Source organism: Oncorhynchus mykiss, chromosome 4 (genome assembly GCF_057628025.1).
Source record: "Oncorhynchus mykiss isolate SJ-2025 chromosome 4, ASM5762802v1, whole genome shotgun sequence".
In the NCBI taxonomy this organism is placed as follows: Eukaryota; Metazoa; Chordata; class Actinopteri; order Salmoniformes; family Salmonidae; genus Oncorhynchus; species Oncorhynchus mykiss.
The window spans coordinates 18,449,833-18,465,000 of NC_143025.1; the positions used below are offsets into that span (position 1 = coordinate 18,449,833).

Here is a 15,168-nt window from a genome sequence, read left to right on the forward strand (position 1 = left end):
TGTATCTCAATCTTGTGAATCTCTTTTTAGTGTATCTCTCTATCTCTAGTTTATCTCTCTCTCTCTAGTGTATATCTCTCTAGTGTATCTCTCTCTAGTGTATCCCTCTCTCTAGTTTATCTATCTCTCTAGTGTTCCTCTCTCTCTCCAGTGTATCTCTCTCTCCATTGCATATTTGTCTAGTGTATCTCTCTCTCTAGTGTATCTCTCTGGCTAGTGTATCTCTCTCTAGTGTATCTCTAACTCTAGAGTATCTCTCTCTCTCTAGTGTCTCTCTCTCTCCAGTGTATCGATAATGCAGAGGATTTTCCCAAGGTTGCTGTTGACGCATATCCCACAGTAGGTATTGGGGTCAAATTTGTCTCAACTTTGGTGGATTGGGGTGATCAGTCCTTGGTCCCAGTTATTGGGGAAGATGCCAGAGCTGAGGATGATGTTAAAGAGTTTATGTACAGCCAATTGACATTTGTGGTCTGTATATTTTATAATTTCATTATGGAAACCATCAACACACCAGGCCTATTTGGGTTGAAGGGTTTGTATTATGTGCTGTATTTCATTCAATTTAATTGCTGATTCTAAGATGTGTAATTGATCATGCATATATTTTTGCTGTTTGTTCTTTGTTATAGAGCCAAATTAGATTGGAGAAGTGGTTTATCCATACATTTCCTTTTTGGATAGATAACTCTTTGTGCTTTTGTTTGTTTAGTGTGTTCTAATTTTCCCAGAAGTGGTTCGATTCTATGGATTCTTCAATTACATTGAGCTGATTTCTGACATGCTGTTCCTTCTATTTTCTGTAGTGTATTTCTGTATTGTTTTAGTGATTCACGATAGTGAAGGCATAGACTCAGGTTTTCTGGGTCTCTATGTTTTTGGTTGGATAGGTTTCTTTTTCTTAGGTTTTTGCATTCTTCATCAAACCATTTGTCATTGTTTAAGATTTGATAGGGAAGCTGAAAGATAAAATATACTGTCAAGGCCTTCTACTGCCAAGTTTACACCTTCACTATTACAGTGAAATGTTTTGTCCAGGAAGTTGTCTAAAAGGGTTTACATTTGTTGTTGCCTATTTGTTTTTTGTTAGGTTTCTAAACTACTTTCCTGCCATCTATAGCATTTCTTAATATTGTGCATTTCCTTTGGTTTTGATGCCTCATGATTGAGTATTACTCTGTTCAAGTAGACTGTGATTTTTCTGTGATCTGATAGGTGTGTTAGTGGGCTGACTGTGAACGCTCTGAGAGACTCTGGTTTGAGATCAATGATAAAGTAATCTACAGTACTACTGCCAAGGGATGAGCTGTAAGTGTATCTACCATAGGAGTCTCCTCAAAGCCTAACCTTGACTATGTACAGACCCAGCATGCAACAGAGCTGCAGGAGTCGCTATTTCTACGTTTTTCTATTTTTCTCACCTCTCATACCCTTTCCATCCCCTCTCTCTCCCTTCACCTCTCTCTCCTTCTCCCTACCTTTCCCTCGGGGAGAACAGTCTGGTAGAGAGAGTGTAGCATGGAGAATCAGTGGATTTCAGACGGTTTCCTGTCTCATTATTGACCTGTTCTAACATGGTGGTCACTGCTATTTACACTGAACAAAAATATAAATGCAACATGTAAAGTGTTTGTCCCCTATTTCATGAGCTGAAATAAAAGTTCCCAGAAACATTTTGTTTACCTCCCTGTTAGCGAGGATTTTTACTTTCCCAAAATAATCCATCCACCTGCGGCATATCAAGAAACAGATTTGTTTTTAATGTAACCTTTATTTAACTAGGCAAGTCAGTTAAGAACAAATTCTTATTTACAATGACAGCCTACACCAGCCAAACACAGACGACGCTGGGCCAATTGTGCCCTGCTCGGACTCCCAATCTTGGACGGTTGTGATACAGAATGGAATCGAACCAGGGTGTCTATAGTGACACCTCAAACACTGAGATGCAGTGCCTTAGATCACGGCGCCACTCAAGAGCCAGAGTACCCCTGTGCTGGGGACAATAAAAAGCCCCTCTAAAATGTGCAGTTTTGTCACACAACACAATGCCACAGATGTCTCAAGTTTTGACAAAACATGCAAATGGCAAGCTGACTGCAGGAATGTCCACCAGAGCTGTTGTTAGAGGATTGACTGTTCTTTCCTTTACCATAAGCCACGTATAGTGTCGTTTTAGATCATTTGGCAGTCCGTCCAACCAGCCTCACAACCACAGACCATGTGCAACCACACCAGCCCAGGACCTCCACATCCGGCTTCTTCACCTGCGGAATTGTCTGAGAACACTCAACCGGACAGCTGATGAAACTGTGGCTTTGCACAAATATTTGCACAAACTGTCATAAACCCTCACCAGGGTTTTGACCTGACTGTAGTTTGGCATCGTACCTAACTTCAGTGGGCAAATGCTCACCTTCAATAGCCACTGGCATGCTGGAGAAATGTGCTCTTCTTGGATGAATTCTGGTTTCATCTGTACCGGGCAGATGGCAGATAGTGTGTATTTTGTCCTATGGGCAAGGGATTTGCTGATGTCAACGTTGTGAACAGAGTGCCCCATGGTGGCGGTGGTATGGGGAGGCATAAGCTACAGACAACGAACACAATTGCATTTTATCAATGGCAATTTGAATGCACAGAGATTCCGTAATGAGATCCTGAGGCCATTCATCCGCCACCATCACCTCATGTTGAACATGATAATATACGGCCCCATGTCACAAGGGTCTGTACACAATTCCTACAAGCTGAAAATATCCCAATTCTTCCATGGTCTGCATACTCACCAGACATGTCACCCATTGACCGTGTTTGGGATGCTCTGGATCGATGTGTACAACAGCGTGTTCCAGTTCCCACCAATATCCATTAACTTCGCAAAGCCATTAAAGAGGAGTGGGACAACATTTTACAGGCCACAATCAACAGCCAGATCAACTCTATGCAAAGGAGATGTGTCGAGCTGCATGAGTTAAATGGTGGTCACACCAGATCTCTGTATATTTTGCTGACAGACATCACTGGGTATAGTAAGTTGTACATTAACACCGGGTAAAGCTGAGAAAATTAGGGGGGTGACAAAAAAATTCACCAGCGAGATGGAACTCTATTCTGAGTATGAACAAAAACCAGAGGGAAACAAGGGGAAGGGGTAGCGAGGAGGAGTGGGGATGAGTCTTGAGAGGCACAGGGGTCTACTGGGGAGGGGGTTAGGTGGAAATCAAAGAGGTTAGAGATGATTTATCCTGTGTAAGGTCTCCAAATCCTCTGAGGAGCATTGAACAGCCCTTCAAAAATAAATATCAGCAGCTATTATAGCCAGTCAGTGCCAGTCATCAGGCCTGCATGTGAAGTAAAATCAATTTATTTAATATCTGCGACGCAAGGGAATGCAGGGGCTGAGCGGAGAGCAGGCCCCCACAGCCCACTTAAATGCTGCTGCACTTCTCATCATAGAGCAGAGGCTCCAATAGGACTCAATGTGTTGCAACAACGTAATGGCCGCTCTTCTGTTTTCCTAGAGTAAGGATGTGATTGAGCATTAATATTAATTTCCCAGCATCTTTGTTTGGTGCCGCTATAAGGTAATCAGTCAATTTAATTCATTAGGCCCTAATCTATGGATTTCACATGACTGGGAATACAGATATGCATCTGTTGTTCACAGATACGATAGGCCTCACAATGGTCATCAGGATCTCATCACGGTATTTCCGTGTTCACAATGCTGACATCAGCAAACCGCTCACCACACAACGCCATACACATGGTCTGCGGTTGTGAGGCCGGCAGTACAAACTGCCAAATTCACTAAAACGCTTATGGTAGAGAAATGAACATTCCTGCAGTCAGCTTGCCAATTGCACGCTCTGTCAAAACTTGAGAGATCTGTGGCATTGTGTTGTGTGACAAAACTGCATATTTTAGAGCAGCCTTTTATTGTCCCCAGCATAAGGTGCACCTGTGTAATGATCATGTGTAATCATCAGTTTATTGATATGCCACAACTGACAGGTGGATGGATTATCTTGGCAAAGGAGAAACGCTCACTAACAGGGATGTAAACAAATTTGTGCACAAAATTTGAGAGAAATAAGCTTTTTGTGTGTATGGAACATTTCTGGGATATTTTATGTCTGCTCATGAAACATGGGACCAACACTTTACATGTTGCTGTTCAGTGTACATGATTTTTACCTAAATAACTACCTTGATGTTTAATTCCATGCTGAAATGTGTCTGATTTGCTTACTAGTAACATGATTGATATTGACATTTCAATATTCATTGTTGTTTGACTGTTGTATTACTTACCTGATCCTCCTTGATATTTCATTCTGAATAAAAAATGAAACATAACACTTGGTGTAAATCTTCTTAGTACGCATTCCCCATCACATGTACCTTAAAATTATATGGTGAAAGTAATTTTCATTCATGCTATTGAAATTGTGAAATGATTTCAATGTCTCGAGTGCCGTTTAACGTTTTATGAAATTGAGCACATTGATAGATATTAAGTCAACTTGGAATAAGCCCATAATTGAAACTGTCCAGCCTATCACATCAAATCAATTTCACTAAATTGATCTTATTTTTGTTTGCTGTCACAATTTACCATAAGGTGTAAGAAATTACCATTAAAAACACTTTTTGTATTTTATTTTTTATTGAATTTCAAAACATACAATCTACCTGCAGTGAAGCCGCTCAACATTTACAATAAATTCAGTCATCTAGCAGACATCCAGAGTGACCCACAGGAGCAACCAGGGTCAAGAGCCCTACCCTAGGGCACATTGACAGATCTCCTACCAAGTCGAATCGGTTACCCAAACTAACGACCTCTCAGCCACCGGCCCATGCTCCCAACCGCCAGGCCACCAACCATCTAAGAGCCCCCCCCCCCCCCACAGTTCCCCCTGAGAGTTCCCCCTCAACCATCCAAGACACTCACAGTCACCCCTGAAAAACCACCCACCCGATGCGCCATGCAAAAAATAAAAAACAACAACAGAAAACAACAATGCAAAAACAAAAGACATCAAGGACAACAAAACAGCAAGGCGTGTGTGTGCGTGTGTGCACATGTGTGCTTTTGAATGTGAGTGTGTGTATGCATGTGTACATGCGTACAAGTGCTTGAGTGGCATCAGCCTCAGGCTAACAGGCATTGGATTTGAACAGTTCCTTGGTAGTGTAATTTAAACTTCTATTTGTTTTGTTAGTTTTGTACTTTTATCTTGGACCGTCATTCTACCCCCCGCCCAGCAACTTCACTCCTACTTGTCTCCAGTTCCACATCCCAACACTCAGCCCATACTTTTTACTATTACTTGAGAAGTTTCTTAAGAGGGCTACTTTTATTATTACTTCAGTAAATTACAATCTCAGCAACAGATTTTCAGTAATCTACCCACCTCTGCCCAAAACAACCACTATCAGCATGGCTACAACAGTGGCTACCAAAGTTGAGGACTGTTGGACATTCTTATCATTGGTACACGTAACAAGTTAATTGAATTTTATTTATTTTTTTAATAACCAGTGAGCGCTGGTCCTTGTGGTGAGGGGTCCTGCGGGTATACGGTAGAGGGGGTCAGTCCCAAATGGCCAGTCTGGCCCAGGTCCTGTGATCTGTCCTCCCCGTAATGAGATTAAGTGAGTAATTAGAAGCTCGTGGACAGGATGGAGAGCCCGGTCCCCCAGTGGCCTGGTGCATGGTCCATCCCTGGTGTCATCATCTCCCCAGAACAGGATGTCTAATTAAGATCTCACCCTGGGTATGACTCTGGAGAGAGGTAAGGAGGTGTGGTCCATAAAGGACAAAGGAGAAATAGATAGCTTTTGCCTGTATATGTAGCAACTAGTTGAGTTTGCTAAGGCAGCTACAGTGGATTCGGAAAGTATTCAGACCCCTTGACTTTTTTCACATTTTGTTACGTTACAGCCTTATTCTAAAATTAAATGAATTAATTGTTTTGCTCATCAATCTATGTTTGCAAAGTTGTTTTTTTTAAACCTGTAAATACCTTATTTACATAAGTATTTAGACCCTTTGATATGAGACTTGAAGATGAGCTCAGGTGCATCCTGTTTCTATTGACAACTTGATTGGAGTCCACCTGTGGTAAATCCAATTGATTGGACATGATTTGGAAAGGCGCACACCTGTCTATATGTGGTCCAATAGTTACCAGTGCATGTCAGAGTAAAAACCAAGCCATGAGGTTGAAGGATTTGTCCGTAGAGCTCTGAGACAGGATTGTGTTGAGGCACAGATACTGAGGAAGGGTACCAATACATTTCTGCAGCATTGAAGGTGACCAAGAACCCGATGGTCACTCTGCTCCAGAGTTCCTCTGTGGAGATGGTTGTCCATCTGGAAGTTTCTCCCATTTCTGCAGCACTCCACCAATCAGGCCTTTATGATAGAGTGGCCAGACAGAAGCTACGCCATAATGACAAAGGAACAGGAATGGACCTTCCCCAAACTGTTGCCACAAAGATTGTCTAGAATGTTCTTGTGCTGACCTTGCTTCCAGAGGCAGTTTGGAACTTGGTAGTGAGTGTTGCATCCGAGGACAGATCGGGTCCCGTTCTGTGAGCTTGTGTGGCCTACCACTTCACGGTTGAGCCGTTGTTGCTCCTAGACATTTCCACTTCACAATGATAGCACTTACAGTTGACCGGGGCACTTACAGTTGAACAGTAATTTGACGAACTGACTTTTTGGAAAGGTGGCATCCTATGACGGTGCCAAGTTGAAAGTCACTGAGCTCTTCAGTAAGGCCATTCTACTGCCAATGTTTGTCTATGGAGAATGCATGGCTGTTATATACCTGTCAGCAATGGGTGTGGCTGAACTAGCCGAATCAACTAATTTGAAGGGGTGTCCACATGATGTATCTACCTCAATTACCTTGTAACCCTGCACATCGACTTTGTACTAGTGCCCTGTGTATAGAGCCAAGTTATCGCTACTCACTGTAGGCTATTCCTTGTGTTCTTATTTTTATATTATTTCTCATTTTATTCTCTCTGCATTGTCGGCATGGTAAGTGTTTCACTGTTATTCTATACCCGTTGTTTACGAAGCAAGTGACAAGTAACATTTGATTTGAAAAAGACAGCTGAGTGTCATTGTTAATGCGAACACACACCACCACAATGGCAAAATCAATGGGCCTTTAAGGGGCATCAATCTTGACAGCACAAGACCCCTGCTTGTCTCCAGCGCTGACTGGTCGGGGGTTTAGGGGGGGGTAAGGGGCTAGAATGCTAGGGAGGCCAGGCGGCTAGGGGCCAGAGGCTAGAGGGGCCAGGGGGCTAGAAGGGCCAGGGCCATAAGGGGATAAGAAGTAGGCTAGGAGGGATAGAGAGACCAGGGGAGCAAGGGGGCGATGGGGAGCTAGGTGGTCCAAGGGGCCAGAGGTGCCGGGGGATAGGGGGATAAGTAGGCTAGAAGGGATAGAGAGACCAGGGGAGCCAGGGGGCGATGAGGAGCTAGGTGGTCCAGGGGGCCAGAGGTGCCGGGGGATAGGGGGATAAGTAGGCTAGGGGGGATAGAGAGACCAGGGGAGCCAGGGGGCGATGAGGAGCTAGGTGGTCCAGGGGGCCAGAAGTGCTGGGGGATAGGGGGATAAGTAGGCTTGGGGGGATAGAGAGACCAGGGGAGCCAGGGGGCGATGGGGAGCTAGGTGGTCCAGGGGGCCAGAGTTGCCGGGGGATAGGGGGATAAGTAGGCTAGGGGGGATAGAGAGACCAGGGGAGCCAGGGGGCGATGGGGAGCTAGGTGGTCCAGGGGGCCAGAGGTGCCGGGGGATAGGGGGATAAGTAGGCTAGGGGGGATAGAGAGACCAGGGGAGCCAGGGGGCGATGAGGAGCTAGGTGGTCCAGGGGGCCAGAAGTGCTGGGGGATAGGGGGATAAGTAGGCTAGGGGGGATAGAGAGACCAGGGGAGCCAGGGGGCGATGGGGAGCTAGGTGGTCCAGGGGGCTAGAGGGGGCTAGGGACAAATAGTTGGGAGATGAGCATGCCCAGTTATCTCTTTTGGCCTTTTCTCGATCAATCTCTAGTATTTAGGCTGTCCTTTTGAACATTGTGTCATTTGACAGGCGGCCAAGTTGCCCGCTGTCCTAATCTATCCTAACCCAAAACAGACAGCGGTTTCTAGGTAAAGCTGATGCAGAAGTGGGACATGGGAAGGATTGGCTTCCTGCTCTCATTTTCTTTGTTTTGCCTTGCCTCTCGCTGTCTCTCCCTCTCTCTGTCTGCCTCCCTCTCTCACTCTGTCTGCCTCCCTCTCTCACTCTGTCTGCCTCCCTCTCTCTCTCTCTGTTTCCCTCTCTCGGGCTCTCTCTCTGTCTGCCTCCCTCTCTCACTCTGTCTGCCTCCCTCTCTCACTCTGTCTGCCTCCCTCTCTCTCTCTCTGTTTCCCTCTCTCGGGCTCTCTCTCTGTCTGCCTCTCTCTCTTTCTGTCTGCCTCTCTCTCTCTCTCTCTCTCTCTCTCTCTCTCTCTTTGTCAGCCTCTCTCTCTCTCTCTCTCTCTATCTTTGTCTGCCTCTCTCTCTCTCTGTCTGCCTCTCTCTCTCTCTCTCTCTCTCTCTCTCTCCCTCCTTGTCTGCCTCTCTCCCTCTCTCTGTCTGCCTCTCTCTCTCCTTCTGTCTCTCACTAACTGAGGCATGGAGAACCTCTCCCTCTCACAAGGCTCTTCAGAATAGAGCACCATAGCACTCGTGTCATCACACACTCTCACTACACACTGTCACACAGTATGAACACACCCCCCCACCCCAAAAAACTTAGAGGATGTTCCTTCCCTTCATCACATTAACATCTATGCAGATCCGTGGAGAGTAAGGAAAGACCAGAGAGATCAAAGACAACAAAATTAAGGCCAAGTGAATGAGGATCTTGGCAAGGGCCCTGTGAATTTTATTTATTGTTTGGCAAGCTATTCATGCTCCCACCCTCCTCCGCCTCCCCCTATACTCGCTTGTCTAGAACATACACCTCCGTTTAAGCAAACAGATTGTGTGTGTGGAGTTGTGTGTGTGTGTGTGGGGGGGGGGGGGGGGCTCTACTGTAGGGCTCTAATCACTTTTTAATTCACAGTAGTATGATAATGTGCTTGGCTTTAGGGAGGCCAGGGTTAGACAGATAGGCAGACAGACAGGCAAGCAGCAGAAGCCACTAGCTGCCTTCAGTCCCCTGCAAAATCAACCACCGTCTCCTTAATTAAAATGAATACGCAGAGCATCAATTAGATAAACACAGGCAACAGAGAGAGAGAGAGAGACTGTGAAATAAAGGGAGAGAAAGAGAGATTGAAAGAAAAAGCGCAAGAGAGGAAAAGAGAGAAAAATAGACACAAAATGAGAGAGAGAAAAAAGAGAGCAAAATAGAGAGAGCATAAACAAGAAACAGAATGAGAGATAAAAAAAGGATGTCAGAAAATAAGACAAATACCTCCACGGCTCTCACTGTCAGCCGGCTTCACCTGGATGGGGCGAGTCATCTGGAGAAAAAACAATAGAGACAGAGAGGTTAGTCCTGGTGTGTGGAACTGTCGTCACCACAACAATGTAACAAGCTTGAAGTGTCTTGGCCCTCTCCCACACAAACAGCTGTTCCCTGATACTGATCAAAGTGCCATGGCGTATGGTGGGCACCAAGAGGGATGCAAGTTGGGTTGACACTGTGCTACTCACTGGAGAAAAACAAGTCCCGCACGTCTCATATTCACACGATCAGACAATCCGAATGGCCTGAATGGTGCACGCTGTCGGAGGGTATGTATGTGTGTGTGGAAGCGCACACCTATGCGTGCGTGTGTGTGTGTGTGTGTGCATGACTAAGAGGCAGGCCAAGTGGATCCAGACACAGAGGAGCGAGATCAATGCAGGCCTATTGATCCACAAACCCTGAGCTGAGGAGAGTGCCTGGCTGGGAAGGACTTTCTGGTTAGGAGGCTCATAGTAATCCACTAGAACCTGATAAGAATGGTATTTTTTGGATTAGATGCTTCTGTCATCACAGCCTTTATGTCACGCTTTTCCCCTGACTTTCTCCCTCCTTTTTCAATATTATTTTTCAAGCTAAACAGCTTTACCAACTTATTTGTTCCCCTGCAAACTTTCTAGAACATTCCCTGAATTACTGAGTGTTTGTTAAATTACCAGCTACAGGCACCTACCGTAGTTTGCAAACAAATCAAATCCAATGATGATACGAATGAATCCTTTCTATCACAAAAACACATACACCCACACAGGTACACACAGGTACACACAGGTACACACAGGTACACACAGGTACACACAGGTACACACAGGTACACACAGGTACACACAGGTACACATACATTTAAAAAGTAGTTTATGTTCAAAGAGCAGGAGACAAAAACAAATGGCCCTGAATAGTTTTCCCTTCTCCCCCCTTCTCCCCCCTCATCCTCCAGTGTTTCAGTCCAAATGAAACCCTTTGTCGATCTAAACAAATTGTTTTAATAATAACGCAGCAGGACGATTCTTTTTATGAAAAAGATGCCAAGATCTGCATCGATTTGTGACAAGATTACCCAAATATGCAAAGCAATCTCCCTCCCTTCACGTCCCTCTCAGCCATCTGTAACCTGGAATGAAGCACCTTTGTATTGCTCCACAACATGGCTTCCCTCCATATTCCAAGTCAATTCACCAGATTTTTCACTTTCTCACTGATCATTTTTTTTTCTACTGTCCAATTCCCAGGCCGACAAAAGGTCCGATTTAAAGACAGGGCAGTGCTATAAAGGCATGACTTGTTCAAGGAGAAACACCATCATCGGATTTTAAAACATCTCAATAATATTAAGCTGATATATGAGGGAAAGGCCTGGGCCACATGCATTAAGTGCTAAATGTATCTATTTTCACCTTGAGGAACGAAGCAACCTTGCACAATGGAATTATTCCATAAATTTACCCATCGTAAATAATAAATAGCTGGGGCTAAGTCTTTTGAAGGTTTTGGACCATGCTAACGCTAACCCATTTACTCAATATGAACACTGCCTTTCCCTGTAGGATCCCTGTGAGCCAAGATGACCTCACCTTAATGTTGCGGTTACACTACAAAAGGGTCTGCCTCAGGGCCGCAGGCGGGGGAACTTACCCTTGAGTACACAAGGTGCAATTTCGAAGCGCACCCCCATCTTCATCGACCTGCAGTGGAGCAGGTTGAGAGCTTCAAGTTCCTCGGTGTCCAAATCACTAAGGACTTAAAATGGTCCACACTCATGCAAATAGTCGTGAAGAAGGTGCGACAGCATCTCTTCCCCCTCAGGAGGCTGACAAAATGTGGCTTGGTCCCTCAATTCCTCACTAAGTTATATAGCTGCACCATTGAGAGCATCTTGATTGGCTGCATCACTGCTTGGTATGGCGACTGCACCACCCTTGATCGCATGGAGCTATGGAGGGTGGTGCGGACAGCCCACTACATCACTGGGGCCAAGCTCCCTGCCATCCAGGACCTCTATTTTAGGCAGTGTGAAAGGAATGCCCATAAAATTGGTAAAGACTCCAGCCACCCAAGCCATAGACTGTTCTCTCTGCTTCCGCAAGTCAAGTGGTACTGGAGCAACAAGTCTGACATCAACAGGCTCCTGAACAGCTTCTATCCAAAGCCATAAGACTGCTAAATAGCTAACAAAATGGCTACACAGACTATCTGCATTGACCCTTCTATTTTATTTCTACTTTTGTCTCTATACACACTCACACACTCTATGCACATTCTACACACTCACTCACACAGACTCACACTCGAACACACACACACACTTCATTTGATCACACACACAACACGCATACGCATTCAGACTCTACATGCAGGCACACACACTTACATAAAATCATCAGATACGCTGCTGGTAGTCGGTTTATCACATATCCCAATGCCTGGTCACCTTACCTTTATACATACAGTATCTAACCCTACCACTCCAGTATCCCTGCACATTGTAAGTAGGGTAATGGATCTAATCCTGGAACTGAACCTGTATATATATAGCTTACTTACTTTCTTGTGTTTTTCTTATTTTTTATTTCAATTTCTTGTGTTTTTCTTCTACATTAATTGTTTGTAGCACTACTAATATTGATTACTGCATTGTTGGGAAAGAGTAAGCAAGAAACACATTTCACCATACTTGTGCCCATGACAATAAAAACTTCAAACATGAAACTTGGCATAAGCCATGGCAAAATGTGTAGAATTGCAGGAAATTTGCTTTAAAACTGCAACAAAAAAAGTTCTGTAAAGCAAATGTATTTGTTCACCTTTTCTTAATGAAATACGTTTTTCTGCTAACAGATTTATGTATGTGTACCATTATAGTTTTTAATACCGGTGCTGAGTTCATGTGTTTTGGCAAAATGTTAAAGCTAATAGGCTATGTTTTTGTAGATCGACTGTGGTGAATGATCTACAGCAACCAGTGTGATTGATATTGGCCGGGGTCATTTTTGCTTGTTTTTTTCTGTTCTCCAAACAGCCTTTTTTTAAATGGTATAGAAATACACTAAATAAGTTTGAACTTTCTTAAAATGTCTTGTACTCAATGCACTAAAACATCCCACATTCAAAACATCATGATGGATTGAATATCTTACTGTGAAAAATATCCCGAAGACAAATTCAATGTTCACTGATAACTTCACAATGGCAAACTCAAATGCCAAGTACAACCAAGATGGAGAATCGTTGTGCTTTGAAATTTGTGGCAAGATTTTTTTTTTAAATGGATGTTTCTACACTACTATGTATCATGGAAGTCATTTTCACTATATACAGTGCCTTCGGAAAGCATTCAAACCCCTTGACTTTTTCCACATTTTGTTACAGCCTTATTAAAAAATATATTTAAAAAAAGTTATCATCAATCTACACATAATACCCATTCATGACAATGCAAAAACAGGTTTTTAGAAATGTTTGCAAATGTATATAAAATCAGAAACTGAAATATCACATTTACATAAGTATTCGGGCCCTTTACTCAGGACTTTGTTGAAGCACCTTTGGAAGCAATTAGAGCGTCGATACTTCTTGGGTATGACGCTACAAGCTTGGCACACCTGTATTTGGGGAGTTTCTCCCATTCTTCTCTGCAGATCCTCTCAAGCTCTGTCAGGTTGGATGGGGAGTGTTGCTTCATAGCTATTTTCAGGTCTCTCCTGAAGTCCAATCGGGTTCATGTCCGGGCTCAGGCTGGGCCACTCAAGGACATTCAGCGAAGGTGAACCAACGCCCCACGTTTGAGGTGCTGAGAGCTCTGGAGCAGGTTTTGATCAAGGATCTCTCTGTACTTTGCTCCGTTCATCTTTGCCTCGATCCTGACTAGTGTTTCAGTCCCTGCCTTTTGTCAAACTCCAAGCGGGCTGAAATATGCTTTTTACTGAGGAGTAGCTTCCATCTGGCCACTCTACCATAAAGGCCTGATTGGTGGAGTGCTGCAGAGATGGTGTCCTTCTAGAAGGTTCTCCCATCTCCACAGAGGAACTCTAGAGCTCTGTCAGAGTGACCATTGGGTTCTTGGTCATCTCCCTGACCAAGGCCCTTCTCCCCCGATTGCTCAGTTTTGCCGGGCGGTCAGCTCTAGGAAGACTCTTGGTGGTTCCAAACTTCTTCAATTTAGGCCTCTGTGTTCTTGGAACCTTCAATGCTGCAGAACATTTTGGGTACCCTTCCCCAGATCTGTGCCTTGATACAATCCTGTCTCTGAGCTCTACGGACAATTCCTTCAACCTCATGGCTTGGTTTTTACATTGACATGCACTGTCAACTGTGAGACCTTATATTGACAAATGTGGGCCTTTCCAAATCATGTCCAATCAATTGAATTTACCACAGGTGGACTCCAATCAAGTTGTAGAAACATCTCAAGGATGATCAATGGAAACAGGAAATTATTTCTAAAAACCTGTTTTCGCTTTGTCAATATGGGGTATTATGTGTAGATTGCTGAGAAAAAAAGTATATTTAATCCATTTTAGAATAAGGCTGTAAAGTAACAAAATGTGGGAAAAGTAGTGTTCTGAATACTTTCCGAAGGCACTGTACTCTAGCTTGCAGACACAGAGGTCTTCTCCACAGGGTTTCTGAGAGTGGGATGTCTCTCAACCTGCTCCACTACATCCCTGTCGATGAAAATGGGGGTGTTCCTGTTGTCCACAATCATCTGTTTATAGAGAAGGGGATGACTGGTTGAAAGACATTGATAATACGAAGATTGTGGGAGCTGTACTGTTAGATTTCAGTGCAGCTTTTGATATTATTGACCATTATTGTTGAGAAACTTATGTCTTGTGGCTTTTCAACCTCTGCCATATTATGGATTCACGGAAGCTTCTCTAATGTCAAACATGTAAAGTGTGGTGTACCGCAGGTTAGCTCTCTAGGCTAGCTTAGCTCTCTCTCTCTTTTTTTTACCAATGACCTGCTACTGGCATTAAACAAAGCATGTGTGTCCATGTATGCTGATGAGTCAACCATATACGCATCATCAATAACAGCTAATTAATTCTCTGAAACCCTTAACAAAGAGTTGCAGTCAATTTTGGAATGGGTGGCCAGTAATAAACTGGTCCTGAACATATCTAAAACTAAGAGAATTGTATTTGGTACAAATCATTCCCTAAGATCTAGACCTAAGCTGAATCTGGTAATGAATGGCATGACTGTTGAACAAGTTGAGAAGACCAAATTACTTGGTGTTACCTTATAGATTCAATGGTTGTTTTTGCCCCTTTGTGAGTGTGTGCTTGAAGCCCTCTATACACACTTGACAGCAAAGCAACCAAGCAGATGGAATGGGTTAACTATGGATCCTCAGCAAATAACAACCTATGTTCTAATTGGGATGCTTTTCATTCCTCCATTCACTGAGCTGAGGACAAGAATGGGTGGCTGGGGAGAGAGGCAGGGAGGAAGGCAGGGGAAACAAAGGAACGGGAGAGAGGGAGAGCTGCCTGCAACTCCATGATAAGATTGCTTTGCAGTTGAGTGGCATTTCTCCAGCCCTGACTCCACCCTATTGCTTCTCCCATTCGGACGCATTCTGATAAACTCCAATGCAGAGCTGCATAATATAGTACACAGACCGTATACTAACGCTAC

The 15,168-nt window shown here is 44.0% G+C and overlaps 1 protein-coding gene across 14 annotated transcripts in view; it reads right to left on the reverse strand.

The window, feature by feature from the left end:
• The window catches only part of LOC110521425 (CUGBP Elav-like family member 5), a 358,349-nt gene that overhangs the window by 130,856 nt on the left and 212,325 nt on the right, over window positions 1-15,168 (reverse strand). For all 14 annotated transcript variants that reach the window (XM_090231305.1, XM_090231303.1, XM_090231302.1 and 11 more), the window contains exon 3: window positions 9,475-9,523. In XM_090231305.1, coding sequence (XP_090087431.1) covers window positions 9,475-9,523 — 49 coding nt within the window. The remainder of the gene's footprint in view (window positions 1-9,474; window positions 9,524-15,168) is intronic.